At 39.4% G+C, this 20,512-nt stretch overlaps 1 protein-coding gene across 1 annotated transcript; it reads left to right on the top strand.

Moving 5' to 3' along the window:
• Positions 1–350: 350 nt before the first annotated feature.
• Positions 351–17,688, top strand: stc1 (stanniocalcin 1). Its single transcript, XM_067412458.1, has 4 exons — positions 351–659; positions 12,709–12,851; positions 13,168–13,379; positions 15,041–17,688. The coding sequence occupies exons 1-4, from the start codon at positions 545–547 to the stop codon at positions 15,321–15,323; spliced, it is 753 nt and encodes a 250-aa protein (XP_067268559.1). The 5' UTR covers positions 351–544; the 3' UTR covers positions 15,324–17,688.
• Positions 17,689–20,512: the final 2,824 nt, after the last annotated feature.

The following is a 20,512-nucleotide window of genomic DNA, read 5'->3' as shown; positions in this document are numbered from 1 at the left end:
ATAAGTACATAGTATTTTTTTTTATTTTTTATGTAAGTGCATATTAGTTAAGGCCAGCCGATATAAAGTGGGACCTGTTATATACGAGACAAGCAGATCTGTCTCTTTGAAGTGGACGTCTATTTGTATATAACAACAACAGTGCGCGAGGATGTGAGCGTTTTCCCCAATCACCTTTCCCAAGTTGAGGAACAGCAAACTTTACGCCATACGAGAGAAGCCCATTTAAATGCCACGGATCAATGAATGAAAGTTTGAGCCGAGGCCGTGTGAGAGCGCCTGCTGTGATGTGATTGGGCTGAGCGGCGAGCTCGTGATGCTCGGGCACATATAAAGGGCGACCTGCGCTCCTGTCATGCACGCGGCTGGAAGAAGAAACTGCTGAAGAGATCAGCCGGACAGACAGAGCCTTCATGATACTGCCCACATCACACGCATTTCCTCAACGAAGTCGCCAAGAGCACGCACCGCACACCGCGCAAGACCTAAAGGAAATCCTCTTTTATTGCCCTTCATAAAAAGCCCCAGTGTCGTTTAGTGAGAGATGCCGCCAAGGACCGGACTTTTGCTGCTCGCCGTGCTCATCGCCTCCGCGTACGAACTGGATCTGAACGAATCCTACTCGCCCAGGAGAGCACGCTTCTCCCACAACAGCCCCTGTAAGTAGGAAGCGTTCGGGAATAAAGAGCCGGTTGTGAGCTGAGGCGCGTGCATTGCGCTTCGCCTGGTGTAGGGTAGATCATATGAGAGCTGTCATCTCCTCTGTGATGAGCTCTCGTCCAATGCGTCTATTGACCTGCTCTGTGACAGATGCATCAGCTAGGCTGAGTGAATATCATGCTCATCCTCTGACCTGCATGCAATCATAGCTCATTCTGGCGATGCATTGAGCGCGATGAATGAATGTGCATGATGATTCCGCCGTCGCTTTCAGCTTTAAAAGCAGGAGTTTTTACATTGCTACAGTAAAAACCTCTTAATTGGTTACCTTACCACACAACGTAAAAATGATACTTTTACTGTATAATTGGAAAATGAAAAGTAAAAGCTATGAACTAGCCTATATTATTAAAGAATATGCGTTACACTTGTGTCACAGTGTAGGCTAATTATTTATTTCACTATTGAGTCATGTTTATTAACAATATGTACTTACTATAGGGTTGGTGTAGGATTAGGGTTTGGTTGAGGTATTGTAATTATGTAATTATGCATAATTCGCTAACATATAGTTGTAATAACTATAAATGATTCATAATTCCATGTAACTGACCCTAAACCAACCCCTACTCCTACCTACCCCTATAGTAAGTGCATATACAGTTACTTAATATTACTTAAATGTATAATTACACTGTAACAAAGACACCTTAAAACAAAGTGTAACTAATAATTCTATTTGTATGGTTATTACTATGGTATGTACTTGTAACAAGTGTTACCAAATATGTATTTAACAAGGCAATACACCTTTCAAATACTGTGTATCATTAAGTAAAATGAGTATGAGTTTCATTATAATATAATAGAGGGGGAAATGCATCCAATTTGGCAATAAACACAAACCTTATAATTTAAAGAAAAATCACCTAAGAATTAATGGAGATTAATGACCAAACACATTTGTTTAGATTTTCCACTCCTTTAATCTGATTGGTCGAACGGGTTACCAAGAGTGCTGGTATTTTATATAACAGAACTGATGAGCTTCACTGTTTGCTTTTGCTGAGTGGGTTGCTGGCTCCTGTCATTGGCGTAAAAAAAAATTGTGTGAAACGTTAATATTTACTTATAAAAACTATTGCATCCTCATAATCATCCTGTGTGCTGAATATCAGTATGGCTTTGTCATGCTGATATTCACTAGTTCAGCATTCTTGCTTGTGTGATGGCGTTTTGCATTTGTGTGGGTGACACTGGTTCTGTCTTAATGTTATTATTAGTCACAGTTGCAATATTTTATGATCTTCCATTATGGTTTTAGCCCATTTTACAGTAGCATATCGATTTGAATAGCTTAAAAAGGTTAGGATTGACATGTTTTACACTAGGATCTGGAAACCACAGCTACCAGATTACTGTAAAACAAATGTTTTTTTGTTTTTTCCCCCCAGAAATCATATTGGACAGGTGGATTTATTAATGTACACTCTTAAAATAAATTGTCAAAAAAGGGGGATTTCATAATAATGCTATAGAAGAACCATTTTGGTTCCTCAAAAAACCTTGTAATGAACAGTTCTTAAAAAAAAAAAAAAAAAAAAAAAAAGTTTTTTTTAGTGCGAAGAACATTTTAAGGGTGTAATTATTATGTGTGCTTACCTAAAGTACCGGGTAATATAAAGTAACTGCATGGATTAAGGTTAGGTTTAGGGGTAGGTTCAGTGTTAGTACCTAGTTATTACCCAGTTATTGCAATTATGATAATAAGTACATAATATGTGACCCTGGACCACAAAACCAGTCATACGTCTCACGGGTATATCAATAGCCGACAATACACTGTATAGGTCAAAATTATCGATTTTTGCCAAATCATCATTAGGATAATAAGTAAAGATCATGTTCCATGAAGATATTTTGTAAATGTCCTACCGTTAATCTATCAAAATGTATTATTAGTAGTAATATGCATTGCTAAGGACTTCATTTGGAGAGCTTTAAATGTGATTTTCTCAATATTTAGATTTTTTTGCACCCTCAGATTTCAGATTTTCAAATAGCTGCATCTCAGCCAAATATTATCATACATCAATGGAAAGCTTATTTATTCTAAAACAAAATATTTGACCCTTATGGCTGGTTTTGTGGTCCAGGGTCACATTTGTACACAGAGAACCGGACTATGAAATAAAGTGCTTTCCATTTTAATTAGCTTTTGTGGAATGGAAAGGTTCCAAATGTTCCATGGAACTCTCAATGCCAATAAGGAATCTTTATTTTTTTTATCAATTAAACACTAGACTAAAATATTTGCACAAACATCATATAGATACACATCATTGTTCCATTAATAATTTTCTATGAAAGGCTGATCCACTATATAAAAGGCTTTAACCAGCTAACCGAGCTCTGTGGGTTTATTTGAAAATGACAGGTGTTTTAGAACATCCCACAGCAGGTGTGAAGATCACGCAGGTAGAGTATCGGCGGGTGGGCGGTTCGCTTACACTAACTTTAACGGAGTAGGATGCTTTAAATGGCATTGTGTGCACCTGAATGGGCCCGACACTATCACAGATGATGAATTGGTCGAACTTACTGCTCATTATATTGAAACTGAAGATCTGGTGTCAGTGTTACAAAGGGTTCTTGCTTTGTCAGTAATTAATATGCTGCAGAGAAAAGCTTGTCCAAGTGTCAAATAGTGGCTCCGTGTGTGTGGTGTGGGACGCTCAGTTCCGTTCTGTCTCTGGTCAGGACGTGAAAACCTTTGTCAAACTCCACTTGGTATTTGCATAACTTCCTGTTGTACTTAGTTGCTAGGGAGACATGTACTGACTCAGTGCTTTTGAGACAAAGCGGCAGTGGTGCACCAATAATTCCAAAAGAGCAAAATGAACAGTATATTCTTTACAAAGCATAATACATAGGGCATATTCCAAGAAAAGTTGTTGTTTTTTACATTTCACTTCTTCATGCTGAAATCGCAGAATGGTTATTGAGACTTTAGAGTTCATTTACAACTGCAATTTATCTCTCGTCATCTTAAGGCCTATCGGTGTCAGTGCCGTCGTACTCTGATGAAACCACAGATCAAATAGTGCAGAAAAAAAAGTCCATTCGTAAACTACTGAACTCTACTTGACATAGTAAAACGTCTCCAAATCTGTGAGGTACAGCTGAGTCACGCATTAGAGTGTGAAACACTGACGCTCAGGGGCCACAAGTTCAAGTCAGGGTCACGCGCTCTGCAAGTTGAAATCTGAACAGGTAGCTATGCAAGTGTAGAAAATGAATTATTCATTCCAACAATTCATCCTATTAGTCTGTGTGTGTAATATCACCTGTCAAGAACAGTATATAGGGGCTCTGATAACTTGAGGTTTTACAGCACTTGATGATACACGACTGAGTAAGCAAAGAGAAAGCAAACACAAGACTGCGCATTGTCTATTGATGTGTTTTCTTGGATCCCAAATGAGTTCTGGCCTGTCAGGGCCCATCACAGTACCCTCAAAATGATCAGAGTGAGTCGGCCAAGCTGTATTCGAGTTTCATTAGTCACAATATGCCTAATCATCATGCCTGTTTTCCCACTGCAATACAATAAGTGCTCTATGAAAGAATCAAACGCAATAGCAAACCCATATTTTACGCCTTGTCTCAGCCGTGTGCAGTTTAATGGAAGGGACATCCCCTTAACTGTGTGGCCCGATTCATCCGTGACTGTACTTTCCCCTGTAAGGTTACAGATGACGTCTAAAAGGGTGTCCGATAATACAAAAATAGGCCCTCTTATAATGCAATAGCAGTAGCAAAATCAGAGTAGAGTAGTTGATTTGAATAGCAAACAACTCTTACTCTACGCACCGCAACACACTTTTATTAAAAGTGGTTGAAATAAAATACTGCGTGGAGTGAAGTCAACCAATCAGCATGCTCAGCAGCACCCAAGTTCCACCAATGCAAGTTTCTGAAGGCAAGTATAGGGGGACATTTTTACCTGGAACATTTAGACCCTGGTTCCTGCGGTTGAAACCACCCCAAAATCCATAGTTCCTGGGAAAGTTCCTGCAGTTGAAACGTGGCTATAGTTATTAAAGGGAACTCTCTTTTAAGTGTTTTTTAATTTCAGTAATATAATATTACATTTAAAAATACATAGGATATGTATTTTTAAGATTTGAAGTAAACTATAAGTGCTCAATTAAAGGTAGGGTAGGCAATTTTCAGAGAGGCTAACAATTGCGAACTAGCTTTTAAAGCATTAGGCGCTGTTGACACTAGTGCAAGTTTATACTGTTTTATAACAGCATTTTAAAATGTAACCAATCCTCGTCTGGCGTTTCCACTACATTTCAGGAACGATCTCTGTCTACACGGCATGACCGAAAACCCATATCACATGACCATTCATGCACACTAGGCATGCGCTTACAAGTGAAAACAGTTGCCTCTTGAGCATGTAGGCAGCTGCAGTATTATAAAATAAGACAACTCTTGGTTGCGTTTCCCAAAATCATTGTAACAATCAATCAATCAATCAACTTTATTTATGTAGCGCTTTTACAATGACGATTGTTTCAAAGCAGCTTCAAAGTATTAAACAGGACAATATTGCAACAAAATTTGGTAACACTTTATTTTGATAGTCCACTTTAGACATTCTACTAACTATAAGTAACTTTGCAACTACATGTCAGCTAACTGTCATTAAATTATTTGTAGACTGTCTAATTAATAATTACTAAAACTTTATTTTGTGGGTCCCCCAACAGACATTCTACTGACTATAAGTAAATTGGTAACTACAATTCAACTTATTCTACTAACCCGAACCCTAACCCTAACTATAACCTACCAGTCTACTGACAGTCTACTAATACTCTGTTGAGAGTTAGCTGACATGTAGTTGCAAAGTTACTTATAGTTTGTATAATGTCTAAAGTGGACTATCAAAATAAAGTGTAACCCAAAATTTGATTCGGCTCTGGAGAAAACATTGATGTTATCAGCTTATTTTAATTTATCATATAGCGACAACATTGGAAAATCAGAATTAAAGTTTATAGAATTAAATAAGAACTAAAAAAAATATTTGTATTAGTATATTTAGTTGAATAACTTGGATCATAATTTTAGTGTCCCCAACTGAGCAAGCCAAGCCAAAGGCGACAGTGGCAAGAAACCAAAACTCCATCAGGGCATGATGGAGAAAAATAAACCTTGGGAGAAACCAGACTCAGTCGGGGTGCCAGTTCTCCTCTGGCCTATTAACACACAGTGTATGATTACTATTCTGGCAACATTACAGGCCAGAAATCATATTAGATCGGTATATTCAAAATTTCTGGGTATCAAGAGACGGGTTTATGCAGGATGGCGCGTCGATTAAACAAGAATATGAATATTTGAAAGATCTGAGTCATCGCGACTGAGACGGGTTCATTGAGGATGACGTGCCGGTGAGGAAAATTCAGAGGAGACGCCAAATGACACGGTCTCTGCAGACACTCCAGTGGTCATGTCCAGACGTAGGTCCACCATCCGATCCGGATACGCCTGGATCCGGCCGACTGCAGTAAACCTCGGGATAAACAGAGAGACTAACATTAGTGTAGATGCCACTCTTTTTATTACGTAACGAGTACATCAGGTGTTATAGGCCACTGATAGCCACATATTAATAGCCACCAATGGTCTCTACGATCAACGTAGGAATGCAATGCTTTTGGGAAACAGCCCAGAGCCATCTCTCTCAACAGCTCTGTAACATTGTTCTGATATTGTCATGTTCGGGTAGCGTAATGTGGGCAGCCACGCCATTGTTTTCAAAAGTATCAGTTTACACAGAAACGCGACCCCGGAGTTTTGAAACTAAAACGTGGTCTGCAGCATTTTCCAAAGTATCAGTTTTCGAGGTTTGAAAATGCTGGGATAGTGTAGACGACAGGGGTAACTGTAGCAAAAGTTAGGAGTTTTAAAACGAAAATGCACTAGTGTAAACGGGGCCTTAGATCCCATCATACAGCAGGGAGCAAATAAAAGCATCATGAGAGATGGCGTCAAACTACATCATGTCTCAAAGCACATGATATTACAATAGCAACTTAAGGAGCACTGACCTGAACCCCCTAACTGTTGCAGATTAATTTCACCGTTGATAGTGATGACATTGAACCGCATACATTTAAGTCACAAACTACTCCGAGTGTAATAGCATGGGTTTCCATTGTTTTGGTACAGGAGGAACTGTAAAAGTTGGTTGTGGTGCTCGGTGACGGACATCTGTCAAACTATGGATAGCATGAAACGCACTGATGATGTGTGATGTCTGCCTGAGCAGATGCACTGAGTTATGGAAATATATATGTTGACTGGCAGTTAGGACATCGAATCATTGCATTCGGACCCAATGCAATAATTGGACGAACATGGTATGGTCCTATGGCTTCCACAGACGATGTACATACTGTATTTTCAAAGTTTGGATGGTCCTGTGACTTATGGTCAGATGCGACTTATATATCAAATTTAATTCATACTGACTGACAAGAATAAACATTTAGCCATGTCTTCAGCCGCGAGAGGGCGCTATCGAGCAGCAGAAAGAAAGTTTGAAGCGAATGAGAAACTGTGAGGGACTGACAAAAAAGCAGAGGTTACTTTACCTGTAATGAAGAAAACAAAGAAAGCTAATCGCAGATTGAAAGCGAGACGGCCAGAGATGTAGGAACGAGTCCACAGATGGGTGTTTGAACACTCTGCCGGGAGAGGCTCAGCCGCGCGAGACAAACGCTGCCCGCATGTGAATAATAGACGGTGTGAATGCACAGTGAGCAGGTGCACACACACGACTCTCCACACTACTTCTGCCCTGCCAACGCTTGCGCATGCGTTGTGAAGATGTAATTATATTCCAGTATAATGCGACTTATAGTCCAGTGCAACTTATATATGTTTTTTTCCTCCTCATGACGCATTTTTTGACTGATGGACTTTATATTATGGAGCGACTAATAGTCCGGAAAATACGGTACATATAAATACATTTAGACACTTGCTAGTGATTGCTATCAGGATATGATAGCAAGAGACTTTCAACCAGCATAACAAAAAAAAAAAAAAAATCTGGAACAAATTGCCCTGCCTTTAAGCATAATTCCTTTTCACAAGGGTAGCAAGTCTAAAATTACCCCGAATGCACCTCAGTTTAGATCACATGAGTTTGAGCAGACCACAGAACAATTTCACTCTCAAGCAGAGCAACGTATAGTCAAGTATTCACAAGGAAAACTGTTCCACTGATAAGAGAGGCCAGTCATGGAAACATTTCCCCATCACTTGACTTGACGCTAACAGCCAGTGTAAGAAAGTGATACAACTGTATTCAATATTAAGATGAAGATGTTCATTGTTATGACTCTCAGGAGACTTAGTAGAGTTTCCCAGTTGTGTTTCGTTGAAGCATCAAGTTAGTCTTGGATGCCTCTCTTTAAATTCCTTTGGAGTACTGGAAATAGAAAATAAACAGTAACAATATTAGATGTGAATAGCATGGATCAGATCATTTAGTTTTGGAAGAATTTGATGATAGTTGTTTGAGCTCATATTGAGATCTCTAACTTTAGTATCTTGGCAAAGCTCAGCATGGTTTGAGATATTGTTGCAAACTTTAGATGAGCCGTGTGGGATCCCTGCTGAGGGAGCTTGTTTGCTAGCTTTAGCTATCGTCTCCTAGATTGGTTTGTTGTATGGTTTTAGAGGGATTTGGAATTGTTTGCCACTGGTCAGATGGACACATTTTTTATAATTGTAGGGCTTTAGGTCATTTTGAACTGCGAGGGAAAGATTTGAAAATAAATCCACTTTGATGCACTTCCAAAGATTGAGGACTTGTGCTCAAACTGATACGGTAAAGCAGACGGCATCGCTACTGTTCGTATCACTGTGTATCAAGTACTGCGGAAACTTTTGGAGCAGAATTCAGATATGGCAATGGACGTTTTGTTTCTGATGCGTGTAAAAATTTGACTAATCACGACAGACTTAAGCCATCTGACCAATCAGAGCTGAGTTGCTCTCAGAAAGGAGGGGTTTAGAGGACCTGTTTTTAACAAAACGATTCAGACACTGTGAGAAAAGTGGTGATGTTGCAATATATATTATGAGAAAATGTAAATGTTATTTGACCATGGACCTGATAAACCTTCTGTAGGTGATTTAATTTTTTTTTTATAATAATACGGAAGTTACACAATGTAATTCTGAATACAATGTAATTCTTTTTTAACAGAATTACATTGTAATTATATCACTGTAACCCTGATTTTTGTTTTTCTGGTAATCAACAATAAGTGCTGTCAATTGAGTTTAACTTGTATTGAACCCGTAATATTCTATTAATGTGCACATTGAGCAAATGGCCTTAACAGAATGTACATCTGAGATCTTGCCCTAACCTGCCCCTATGGACAATAGACAAATTCATTGCATGACATTTGGGGGGTTTCTGGTTATTTCAGATGTCTGCCTTTTGCCAGGAGCATTGACAAAGCAACACACAACCTTATTTTTCCTTCAGATATAGTAAAGTGATTGTACCGCAACACCAGTCTCTCTAACACAGGCACCCTTGAAGTTCTTTCTCAATGTGGCATGGGATCCCGGCCCTGCAGGCTGCGAGTTGTGCAGCAAAGCGTTTATAGTCACTGGCGCGGAACTGTTGGAGGTTGTGGTTTTGGACCTCTTATTCACCCCGCTGAAGGTTTTTGTCTTGTCACATGTAAGGGTAATGGAAACAATGGGTCTGGTGCCAAAAGAGACAGTCAGCAAAACCCAATAGAGAGTGGCACACATGCCCTACACCCCTCTCTCTTACTCCCTGACGACGAGGGCAAACACAGGGCACAGAACGCCCAGACTACCACAAGAACCCCTCAAGGCCTGCTGTGGGTATTCTTCATTCAATGGGTCACCGTTCCAAGAACAGAAAAATTGCTGGAATACCCATAAAATTTATGGCAGAGAGTGGAGTGGAGAAATGACGCCAATGCTTGGCTCAGTTATTATACGTTTCAGGGTGTCAAGTGGCTAGTCAAACTTGTTGTTATTTGTCATTTTAAGATTAAATTTGGCTTGATATCAGAACTGAATGGAAACTTACACCATGTCACATATAAAATCCTAGTGTTCATGGAGTGTTCCCGTTTTCCCCCAGACTGAACAGTATTTAAACATCCCGTGGGCTGGAAGGTGATAATGAGAATGTGTCCCCTTAAAAATGATCCCATGTTCACTTGTAAGTAAGGTGGAGAATTAATTATCTTGCCTAAATGGTTTTACAAGTTCTTCGGTACTTCACACAATGTGTTTCTCCTTAAATCATTTCCCATGAGAATATATTCCAGCATTAACTGCCCCATACCTCCACACTGGGGAGTCCAATCCGTCTCCAAAGACTGCTCCCTCATCAACCCTAAATGGCTTTTCTCCAGGTCTCTGTTCTTTGAGAGAGTACACGCTGAACTGTCCATGTAACAGGAAGAAGTTAATTTCATTGACTGAACAGAGAATCACTCCCTGTTTACACACCCCTTGCAGAATCTGAGAAGATGTGAATAATTTGAACAAAATAAGAGGGATCATACTAAATGAGTTATTTTTTTTTTCATTTAGGACTGTCCTGAATAAGATAAGATGTTCACACATAGTCCACAAGACGAAAAAAATGACCTGTTCAAAAGTTGAATACTGTTTATCGTTCCCTGGGTGATCCACGGCCATGCGATCCATGGTTGTTCTTGAGTCGCTTGTTTGTCCTGATCAGTTAAGCTGCCTGGCGTTCTTCAGAAAAATCCTCTAGGTCCCAGTTTTCCAGCATCTTTTGTAAATTTGAGATCCATTCTCAAACACAACCATTAGAAAAGGTTCAAACATTCACTGATGCTCCAGAAGGAAACACAACGCATTAAGAGCCGGGGTGAAAACTTTTTGGATTTGAAGATTAAGTTAATTGTATTCAAATTTGATATTTAAACAAAGTAAGAAAAATGTGGACATCTTCATCCTGTTCAAAAGTTTTCACTACCTGGCTCTTAATGCATCGTGTTTCCTTCTGGAGTGTCAGCGAATGTTCGAAACTTTTCTAATGGTTGTGTTTCAACACTTTTCCATCAAGGCAGTTTAAGTGCTGGTTCGGAGCCAGAATCTAGTTTCAAATCAGTTCTTTGTCATTTGACACCCAAAGCACCAGCTCTAAACCAGGGAAAGTGATTCTTAAGTAGCACCAAAACATTGCTGGTCTAGAAGTCAGAGCCGCTTGTGTCAGGGGCTGGGGTTACCGTGACCAACAAGACGAACATAAACTTGTGACTGCCATTTTTAGCAGACAATAGTTGCTCGATTATAAGCTTCACAAATGCGTTGGATTCGCTGTATTTTGATCCTGATGTAGGTTCGGAAAGCTATGTACATCAATATTAAAGCAACGTTCGCCATTGTTGATGGAAGGCTTGTTCGAGATGCATCGGTGCAGTGCAGGCCGATCGCCGCATGACATCAAAGTACAGCGAGAGCATTCCTTTTGAATCGCTCTTGCGGTCTGCGTAGCGTCGATGCATCTCAAACAAGCCTGGTTGTAAGAACCAAACCGGTTCTTAAAAGGCTCGTCAGTCAAACCAACTCTAAACCGGCACTAGCACTGGCTCTGAACGAGCACCGGTTCATGCTGGTGGAAATTGGGTATTTGAGTCCCTCAATTGTCCTTGGTGTGAAAAAATGGATCTCAAAATCATATAGTCACTGTTGGAAAGGGTTCAAATTAGGGGTTGAACGACTTCCATTTTTGTAAAGTCGACATTTATGTGATGAAAGTCGAGTCGACATCGACTAGTCGCTGATGACGTCATTAATGAACAAATAAACCTAAACCTTGAGCTGGGACGCGAACACGGGTCTTCTTGTGCACAGGACAGCTATGGCACATGACACAGCACTCCCCAGGTTATTAATCCTACATAACAGCTTCAGTATCAGTTCTTTTGTCTTATGGTCGTTATATTTCTCACAGATTTCTGCTCGTTCTGAATAAGATGCATATACAGTAGCACAATAAAGATTACATGTATTTGAATGCATTAGTAAGTGATTGTGTGTGAATTAATTCTACCTGGCAGCGTCTCTCTACTAATAGTGAAGCTGTGAGATTTAGTTATCAAGAAACTGTGTTGACAGTACATTTCTGCCCTACTGAATGGTTTTGTGTGAGGCGCGCCTGATCTCCGCGTGATCAGGCTATGTGTGCGTGTGCGTTGCAATGCAGTACGCAGTTTAGCGCGATGATTAACTTACGTGTACAATAAGGGTGCATTCTCCTGATCAATTTTGAGCATCCAGATGGTAATCAAACATGTCTTGTGGAGAGCTCTCTGAGTATGCATTTATTTGTCATTTTTAACTGTTCAAAACAGAGCCTGCCAGTCAGGAAATTGTTTATCCTGTTGTGCCCTCTATAGGCCAGCGACTAGTCGACGTCAAGCTTAAAGCGTCATTACAGCATTAAGGTCGACTAGTTGATTAGTCGACTAGTCAATGCAACCCCTAGTTCAAATATCCAAAAGATGCTGGAAAACCAGGACCTGGAGGATTTTTCTGAAGAACGTTGGGCAGTTTAACTGCTCAAGACAAACAAGCGACTCAAGATAAACCATCACAAAACAAAAAAACAACACAGTATTATTAAGAATCAAGGGTACATAAACATTTGAACAGGGGAATTTTTTTATAATTTCAAAATCTTTTATGTCAAATATTTTATTCAGGACAGTAGTAAATAAAAAATAACGTCCATTTTGTATGATCCCTCTTATTTCATTCAAATAATTTACACTTTCAAATATTCCGCTAGGGGTGTGTAAACTTTTGAGAAAAAACTATATTTCCAAATATATCTGGTTTAGACTTGCCACAAAATGTGGTCAAGAATGCTTTTCGGTTCTTGAAAAATATATCCTGTAAAATATAACAGTCATTTTCTTTTTGCAGCGGATGTGTCACGCTGCTTGAACAGTGCACTCCAGGTGGGCTGCGGTGCCTTCGCCTGTCTTGAAAACTCAACGTGTGACACAGATGGCATGCATGACATCTGCAAGTCCTTTCTCTACAGTGCTGCTAAATTCAACACTCAGGTATGTATGTTTGTATACAAATCAAGCCAGAGTACAATAGAGATATCAGCTCATTGATGGAAACACAATATCCTATTGATGTCAAAGACGCCAATTGAGCAGACAGGAAGAACCTAAAAAGCAACAGGATTTTTCCCAATTAATTGATTCATCAAAAAGAACTGGTTCAAAGCAATGACCTGTTTGAGAAGCATTAGTACTTTTTAGTGCCCAATGTTCTGCCTAATTAAAACTAAAACCTCTCCAGTTTCATGAGATGGATTGAAGTCACAGGTCATGCCTGTGCTTGACATCTGGTTTCCTGTTTATTTTGCAGGGAAAGGCTTTTGTGAAAGAAAGCTTGAAGTGCATTGCCAATGGCATCACTTCCAAGATCTTTCTGACAGTCAGACGGTGTTCCACCTTCCAGAGGATGATATCCGAGGTTCAAGAGGAGTGTTACAGCAAGTTGGACATTTGCACAGTGGCCAAATCAAACCCAGAAGCCATTGCAGAGGTGGCTCAGCTACCCAGCCACTTTCCTAACAGGTACGAGTCTTAAACAGAATTCACAGGATTCAGGACTGTTGACCTTAACATTAGTCTAAATTAGGGAATTAAAGAATCAGTTAGTTGGATTCCCTTGTACATAAGAAGTCATTGTTTGTATTGAATGTGCACTTAATATCAAATCTAAAAAGTATGTTAAAAAAAAATGATCCAAAACAACATTTCCTGGTGGAAAAGTGACCTTTGACCTGACGAATGGAAGTAGAATGTAGGAGTAGCGTAAGCTCAGATGAGAGTAGACGCGCATCTTGTATCGAAATCTTCCAACGTTTCTCTTAAAAAATTCTCATTTCAGACTTCGAATTCATGCCCGGTGTTTTGTTTTCCCCGTTTACATGCAAAGCAGTAAACTGAAAACGCAAGTTAACCGCGTTTAAATAACTTTATTTCAAGCGTTCACACTTACATCAAATTAAATAGAGTAAAGATTATGCGTATTTGGCGTGTGCTCCGTGGGGAGGGCCCTAGGCTTGGAATTTTGCCCTGAACCCAGAGTAACCCCCCGTGATAGAGATACTCTAGAACTAGACTGAAGTGTATTATAGATTGTGTTGACATCTAATAAAAGTTTGATTGAATCAAAGTGAGGAGATGGGGTGGTGGAGGGATGCTAAAAGGAAAATGGTCACCGAAAGAAGGTAAATCTGCTGTATATAGACAGACTCTTATCGTTTAGTAGCTTGATGTGCTCCACTCGTGGTTAATTATGTTTAATTATCTGCACGTGCTCCTCCCGAAATTTTGTTAATAAAAACATCACTAATAAACCGGTTCATTTCCTTGTAGTGACGTCAAAAAAAATAATGTCGAGATCTGAGTATTCCAAATGTTAAGCTAACTTACATCAGTTGTGATTTTAAATAAAGCGTGCACCGTGTCAGTGGGAAATGTATGGCATGCAGATACAGATGCAGCGTTTTGACTGAACCTCTTCTACTTCTGCTGCATGAGATGAGAACACATCTTTACAATTTTCTGGGTATTAAAAGAGTCTGCGTTTGTGATATATGTCCTTATTCCCTGCAGAACGCTAGCTCGCTCTGCCTGGATGCATTTAAATCTGCTCTGAGTTTGCGTTTTTGTCCCCTATCACATATGCGCACTTCAATAAGCCGACAGAAAGCAGGTTAATGTGTTTACATGCAGCGCGAAATCACGGTAAGAGGCAAAAAACGACCTGTGTCGACCGGTTTATGCTTAAGCCGTTTATGACCTTACGCCGATAAAAGAAAACGGGTTACCACATTTACATGACCATGTTCATTGTCGGCTTATTAGGGATAATCGGCTTAAGAACAAGCATTTAAACACGCCTAAGATTTGTATCAATTTCCATGATCTTTCCAGGTCAAAAAAACACAAATTCCCCACAAAAATGTTGCACTGGTATCTTTTTTTGTGCTGTCAAATCAATTAATTGTAATTAACTAATAAAAGTTTGTAAATATGTAATATATATATATATATATATATATATATATATATATATATATATATATATATATATATATATATATATATATATATATATATATATAATTAGTACTGAAACTTTCGTTTCAGATAGCTTTCTAATGTAGCTTAACCCACTAATTTGTTGACGCATTGGCTCAGCAGGAGTTTTCTCTGTCTCGCCGCAGGTTTTATGGGAAACTACTGCAGAGTTTGATGGAGTGTGATGATGAGACGGTGGACCTGGTGAGGGCAAATCTGTTGACCCGATTAGGGCCCGAGATCACCATGCTCTTCCAACTACTGCAGAACAAGCCGTGTCCGTCTGCCGCAGTACCCACTGGAGTGGAGACTCGTGGTGGGTGGCGGTGGTCTGTCAGTCCCCATGAATACAAGCACCAGCCAAATCTACGCAACAGAGATGCCTCCAATCTCTTTGGCAAGAAGCGCAACATTGGTGACAGCTCTTAACTTCAGACCAATTTGCCATCGAGCACACACATACACAAATGCAAAGTGAAAACACACACACACACACACACACACACACACACACACAAGCAAGACAAAACAGTGGTTTATTTTTTTGAGGCTATACAGGGACACATTCTTTCTCAACTGGAAAAAAGGCATGCACCAGTGCGAAAACATCTCGAATGTCAAATTATCTGTTTATCACTTCATATTCGATGAAAAGAGTTATTTCGAGGAGAAATCGGCCTGGTTTACAGACTGATCCGTGTGTAGGTCGAGTCAAGGTCGTGTCGTCACGGAAGTCATCCAGGCCATCATTTAGAGAGCTCTTAGATATACTTATTTCCATGAAAATATCTATAGAAACAAAAGAAAAGAAAAAGAAAAAAAAACGATAAATAGCCATTTGTATATGAAATATATCTTACAGAGATTACAGCAAAGAAAATGTATCTGTATATAAACTGAATCTAGCGTTGATGTGAAATAGTTGGCATGTGTTATAGAAATAAGAGTGTACTATTTATTTATTAACAGATATTTTACTACTACTTTAGCTGTTAATCTCAAATTGCCACTAGCCTTTTTGTGAAACTCTCCCATTTGGCGAGAGCTATCTTTAAAGATCTATGTGCAGGAATTCATTAAAATACCAAAAAACTGAAGTTCACTTCAAACGCCGTAAATCATAAGCATCGAGTACAGCAACGGTAGATGTCAGCCATCCCCACTGGACGAGCAGTCATTATTTATAAAATCAGTTAGACACGCACAGGAAGGGAGAGATAACTTCTTTTCGCATTCCTTCAGCTTCGTTCTGTAGCTTTTTTTTCCACTGTTCAAAAACATTTTCTTGACTCTTGGATCGTCTCTCTACTTATGATCTGTTCAAGTAGTGCAGTACAAATAAACTCTGAGAGGAAATTTAGTTCGAAGCCCTGAGCGCATTGTTAGCGCTATGTCTAAACATATTTTTGGCCAACTTATTGGACAGATGAACAAATTACTCCCTGGTGAATATGACATGCAGAAGTGAGTTCAAGCACGCTGTTCCCAGCATTGCTGAGACGACAAACAAACAAAAAAACTATAAAAAAAAAAAAAAACCTAAATGTCTATTTAAAAACGTATTAATTGACTTATTAATATTTATTTTCTTACTATATTATTTAAATGTTTATTTTATTACATTTCTGTGGGCAATATTAGTTCGTTCAGCAAGCATCGGTTTACAGATATTGTGCTTTTTAATTGCTTTGGCATCCATTTTTGGGAGCTATTTTAAATTTATTTAATCGATCACTTTATTTAGTCATTCTGAGTTGACTGTACAAGACCCATGTAATGACTCTGTGCTGGTCATGGGGGAACACGCTGGTCATATGAGTCAGGCGAATGTTATATGGGACCACTATAATGCAAACTTTGTCAAAAGTTTCTTGAGCATTGCCACATGCTGTGTATACATTCAGGGTTAATCAGCTATATAGAGTATATGGTTAGCTTTAACGGAGTAACTGACATCCAGTATTTCATAGCGCTGGAGGGCGATGCGGTTCAGCCATCATACGTGAATTAACGCAAGCGGTTAATTTGGGGGCGGTCACTGCAAAGTGTTTTCCGGAGCCATTCTCGACACTATGCAATATACAATGTTTCAGAAAGGCCTATTTCTCTCAGAGTGTTGAATGGGGGAAGATCTCTTTGAAAGTGCTTCTTGGGGAAGTTCAGATTTGCAAGGACTGGAGGGCAGCGTTTGGCTTGGAAATGACTGAGGAGCGAGGGCCAAATCCAATCAAACTACCGCAAAACCACTTTTCGACTAGACCCGTCCAAAAATAAAAATTCCATTGCAAAGCAGCCATTTCACCACTGAGTGATTTAACCATTAAAATGACCAATCTGCATCCCTTAATTCTATTGAAAAGCACAGCCTAGCCATTAAACGGCTTGTTTTATGGTAAACCTACGCTGGCGCCATATTGGTACTGTGGTGATAATACAGCAGTTTGATTGAATTGGACCCAAAGAGTAATGAGAGAGAAGAACCGGAGGGGCAGAATGACTGTTTTTTTCTTAAACCAAATGATCTGCAAATCTAAAAGTAATTCACCAAACTATGCAATAATCGCTAGAAAGGTTTCAAACTAAAACCCATGCTATCGAGCCCCATGTGGAAAAGGGGGCATTTAAGTTTTGAGACTTAAGCAGTAGCTTTTTTTCACCCATATAAAATCAGATACCCAATCCCCCAGCCCAGTAATCCTTTAGGGTGTGTTCACACTTGGCATGTAACCCTGCTGCGATTGCTCTGTTAGTGCGGTTCATTTGAAAAAGTGGGAACGCGGCATCCGAACCGTGGCGCGCAACAAGCGGACCGAGACCAGAAAAGATCTGTCTCAGTCTGCTTTCAATGCTCTAAAAAATGCTGGGTTAAAAACAACCTAATTTGGGTTGAAAATGGACAAACCCAGAAATTGGGTTGTTTGAATGAGACCATTTACTAGGGTTCAAACTACCCAATTTCTGGGCTTGTCTATTTCCAACCCAACTTGGGTTGTTTTTAACCCAGCATTTTTTTGAGTGAAATGAACTCTGGTGCGGTTCGAAAGAATATCGATGCAACATGGACCAAAGACAGGTAAACGAACCAAAAACAGGACATGATGTCACAAGATGCGATTCTTTAAAGGAAAAAAATACTCAATCCTACCTGTTTTTCACATTACACTCTGTAAAAAATTATATGTTCAATAAGTTATGACAATGTGTGTTTTTACATTGTTTTAATTCGTCAAAAAATGTTAAGAAATGTTCAACTTTTTTATAAGTTATACAAGATGCAACTCATTTTTTTAAAGTCAGTTTAACATAATCTAAGTTGCAATAACTTCAACATCCAAGTTCATTGTACTTAAAAATTTCAGGCTGTGACTTTTTTTTTTTTTACAGTGTAGTTGCGATGTTGCCGATACAGGCGTCAGAGCCGCGTCTCCTCTTTGCAGCAGATCTTCGCGGACGTGTGTGTGACGGAGGGATTCCTGCCTCTGTTTTAACTCCTTTACACATTTTATAAGCTCTTTTCGAGTTCTACGCACATACAACGAGCACATTTGGCCCAGCACACGTCGATAAATGTATGTAATATATTTTGCATCTGGTCTGGTCGGGGTTTTTTTTTGGTCCAGACCATCTGTAAAAAAAGATGGATGATACACCTTCCCTCTCTCCCATTGTAGAAAAGCGAAGCTGGCAATATCCAAATATGGCGCTGCCATCTTGAGTCTCGCACAATAGTGAGCGGGACGTGGAGCCGCGATATCAAGGTCCCGCCCACACTCCCGTCTAACCAATCACATGTAACTTTTTGTGAAATAAACAGTTATGGAAATGTAGAAATTAATGTTCGCCAATTTCCTTCAAAAGTTCCTGAAAAAAGTCTGTTGGTGCCTCGGTAACTACTTCGCTCAGAGAAGCCGTCAATCTCATTTGTCAATCATGACATCACAACCCGTTTTTATAGCATTATTATTTTATAGCACCAAAATTATTTAAAGAGCGAACATGATCTAGCATTAGCGTGATAAAAAACTAAAATTGTATGTCTAAGTCCCATTACATTACATGAAGAGGGCGGGGTTTATGAGCTATACTGCATCCAGCCACCTGGGGGCGATCGAAGCGCGTTGGCTTCACTTTTCAGGACTCATGTGGCACGCTCGGTCCAAACCAAAAAAAAAACATCAAGTGAAGTGAATTGCAAGTGTGAACACACCCTCAGGTTGTTTTTCATTATTTGACTTCCCTGTTTCTGGCCAGAATAGTTAATTAACTTTATATCTGTGTGTGTGTATGTGTAGTTATAATAATATATGCACTTTCTGTCTCATAGGACCACTATAAAAGGGCATTGAAGCATAATCAGATTCTGCTCAAACACACCAGAACAGCTGCTGTATTCTTGTTGAACAGGCAGGGATGTAGTGGCATATAGCAATTTTTTTTTTCCTCTTTGTTTTTGTTTGGGGAAATATGGTATGATAATATCGCAATCTATTAAACACCATACCTGTACCAAGCAAAGCTGCTAAACTGATTTCCAACCCCACTGTGTTCATGTTAAAGCTTAAAATCCCATCTATTTGTCCAACATTCACTGTGTGCGAATCACTAGTGACTCAATTATGCATTACCATTTTCAACCGCAGTTCTGGTATCTCAGCAACAAGGTGTCCATACCATCTCCAGAGAAACAGCAGCGAGTGCAGACGTTCGCCTCAAGCCGGCTCAAAGACATCTGATTTCGTGCTTAAAAAGATGCTGGCGACCTACTCTTAAGTAGCATTAAAGTTTGATTACGTTGCTCGGAGGGTTTGGCCACTCTTGTACCGACCACTGGTTCATTTCATCCGTTACTGAATCAAAGGGAAATGTTAGTGTAAATGTGTGTTATTTTGTTAAATTATTGCATTGCATTTGTTAGACTGCTGTGGATATTTTTCTCACTCAAAGCCTCTGTCATGTAGCTTATACCATTCTATTCATATTGTGATTCAGAGAATTTTCACAGTTGTAATGGATTTTGTACAACTTCAGAGAATGTATATTTTATCAAATGTCTGTATTTGGTGCAAAGGGGTGCCTACGGCGCTGAAAGTTTAGTGCAGCCCTCTGGTCAACAGCATTGTGTCCTTATCACGATTTATGGTGGATTAGCAGAGCTTGGAGACTGACCCTTCTTGTTGCCAAATTTAAAGTTTATATAACCACTGCCTCAAGGAATCTTCTAGACTTCAAGTCTTAGAACTGAATCGAACGTTCTTTGCCTGCGTTTTAGAAATAGTTTAGAATGTAGTGAGCGGGAATGATTGGGAATTGACGTTCTTGTGTGATCAAATTGTCCCAGACATGTTTCAGGTTAGTTCAGTAGTTAATATTGTCATCTTACGTTACAACCAGAGCGATCAGGATGCACAGCAATAGAAGCGATCTGTTTGGTCCTTCGTTGTTTCTGATTCACCACCACTTTGATCCAGGGCCCTGAGGACTAATAGGCTACACAAGCCATTAAACTGTATGGTACTCTCTCCTCTCAAAACTTGAATCCACAAATATCACTCATATTCCTGTTTATGTTCAAATGTTAAGATGCAATGTTTTTTTTTATTTGTTTTTTTTTTTTTTAA

The sequence above is a fragment of the Pseudorasbora parva genome, chromosome 13 (genome assembly GCF_024679245.1).
Source record: "Pseudorasbora parva isolate DD20220531a chromosome 13, ASM2467924v1, whole genome shotgun sequence".
NCBI classification, from domain to species: domain Eukaryota; kingdom Metazoa; phylum Chordata; class Actinopteri; order Cypriniformes; family Gobionidae; genus Pseudorasbora; species Pseudorasbora parva.
The sequence above is the reverse complement of the archived record's forward strand: the minus strand, read 5'-3'. Positions and strand labels throughout refer to the sequence as shown.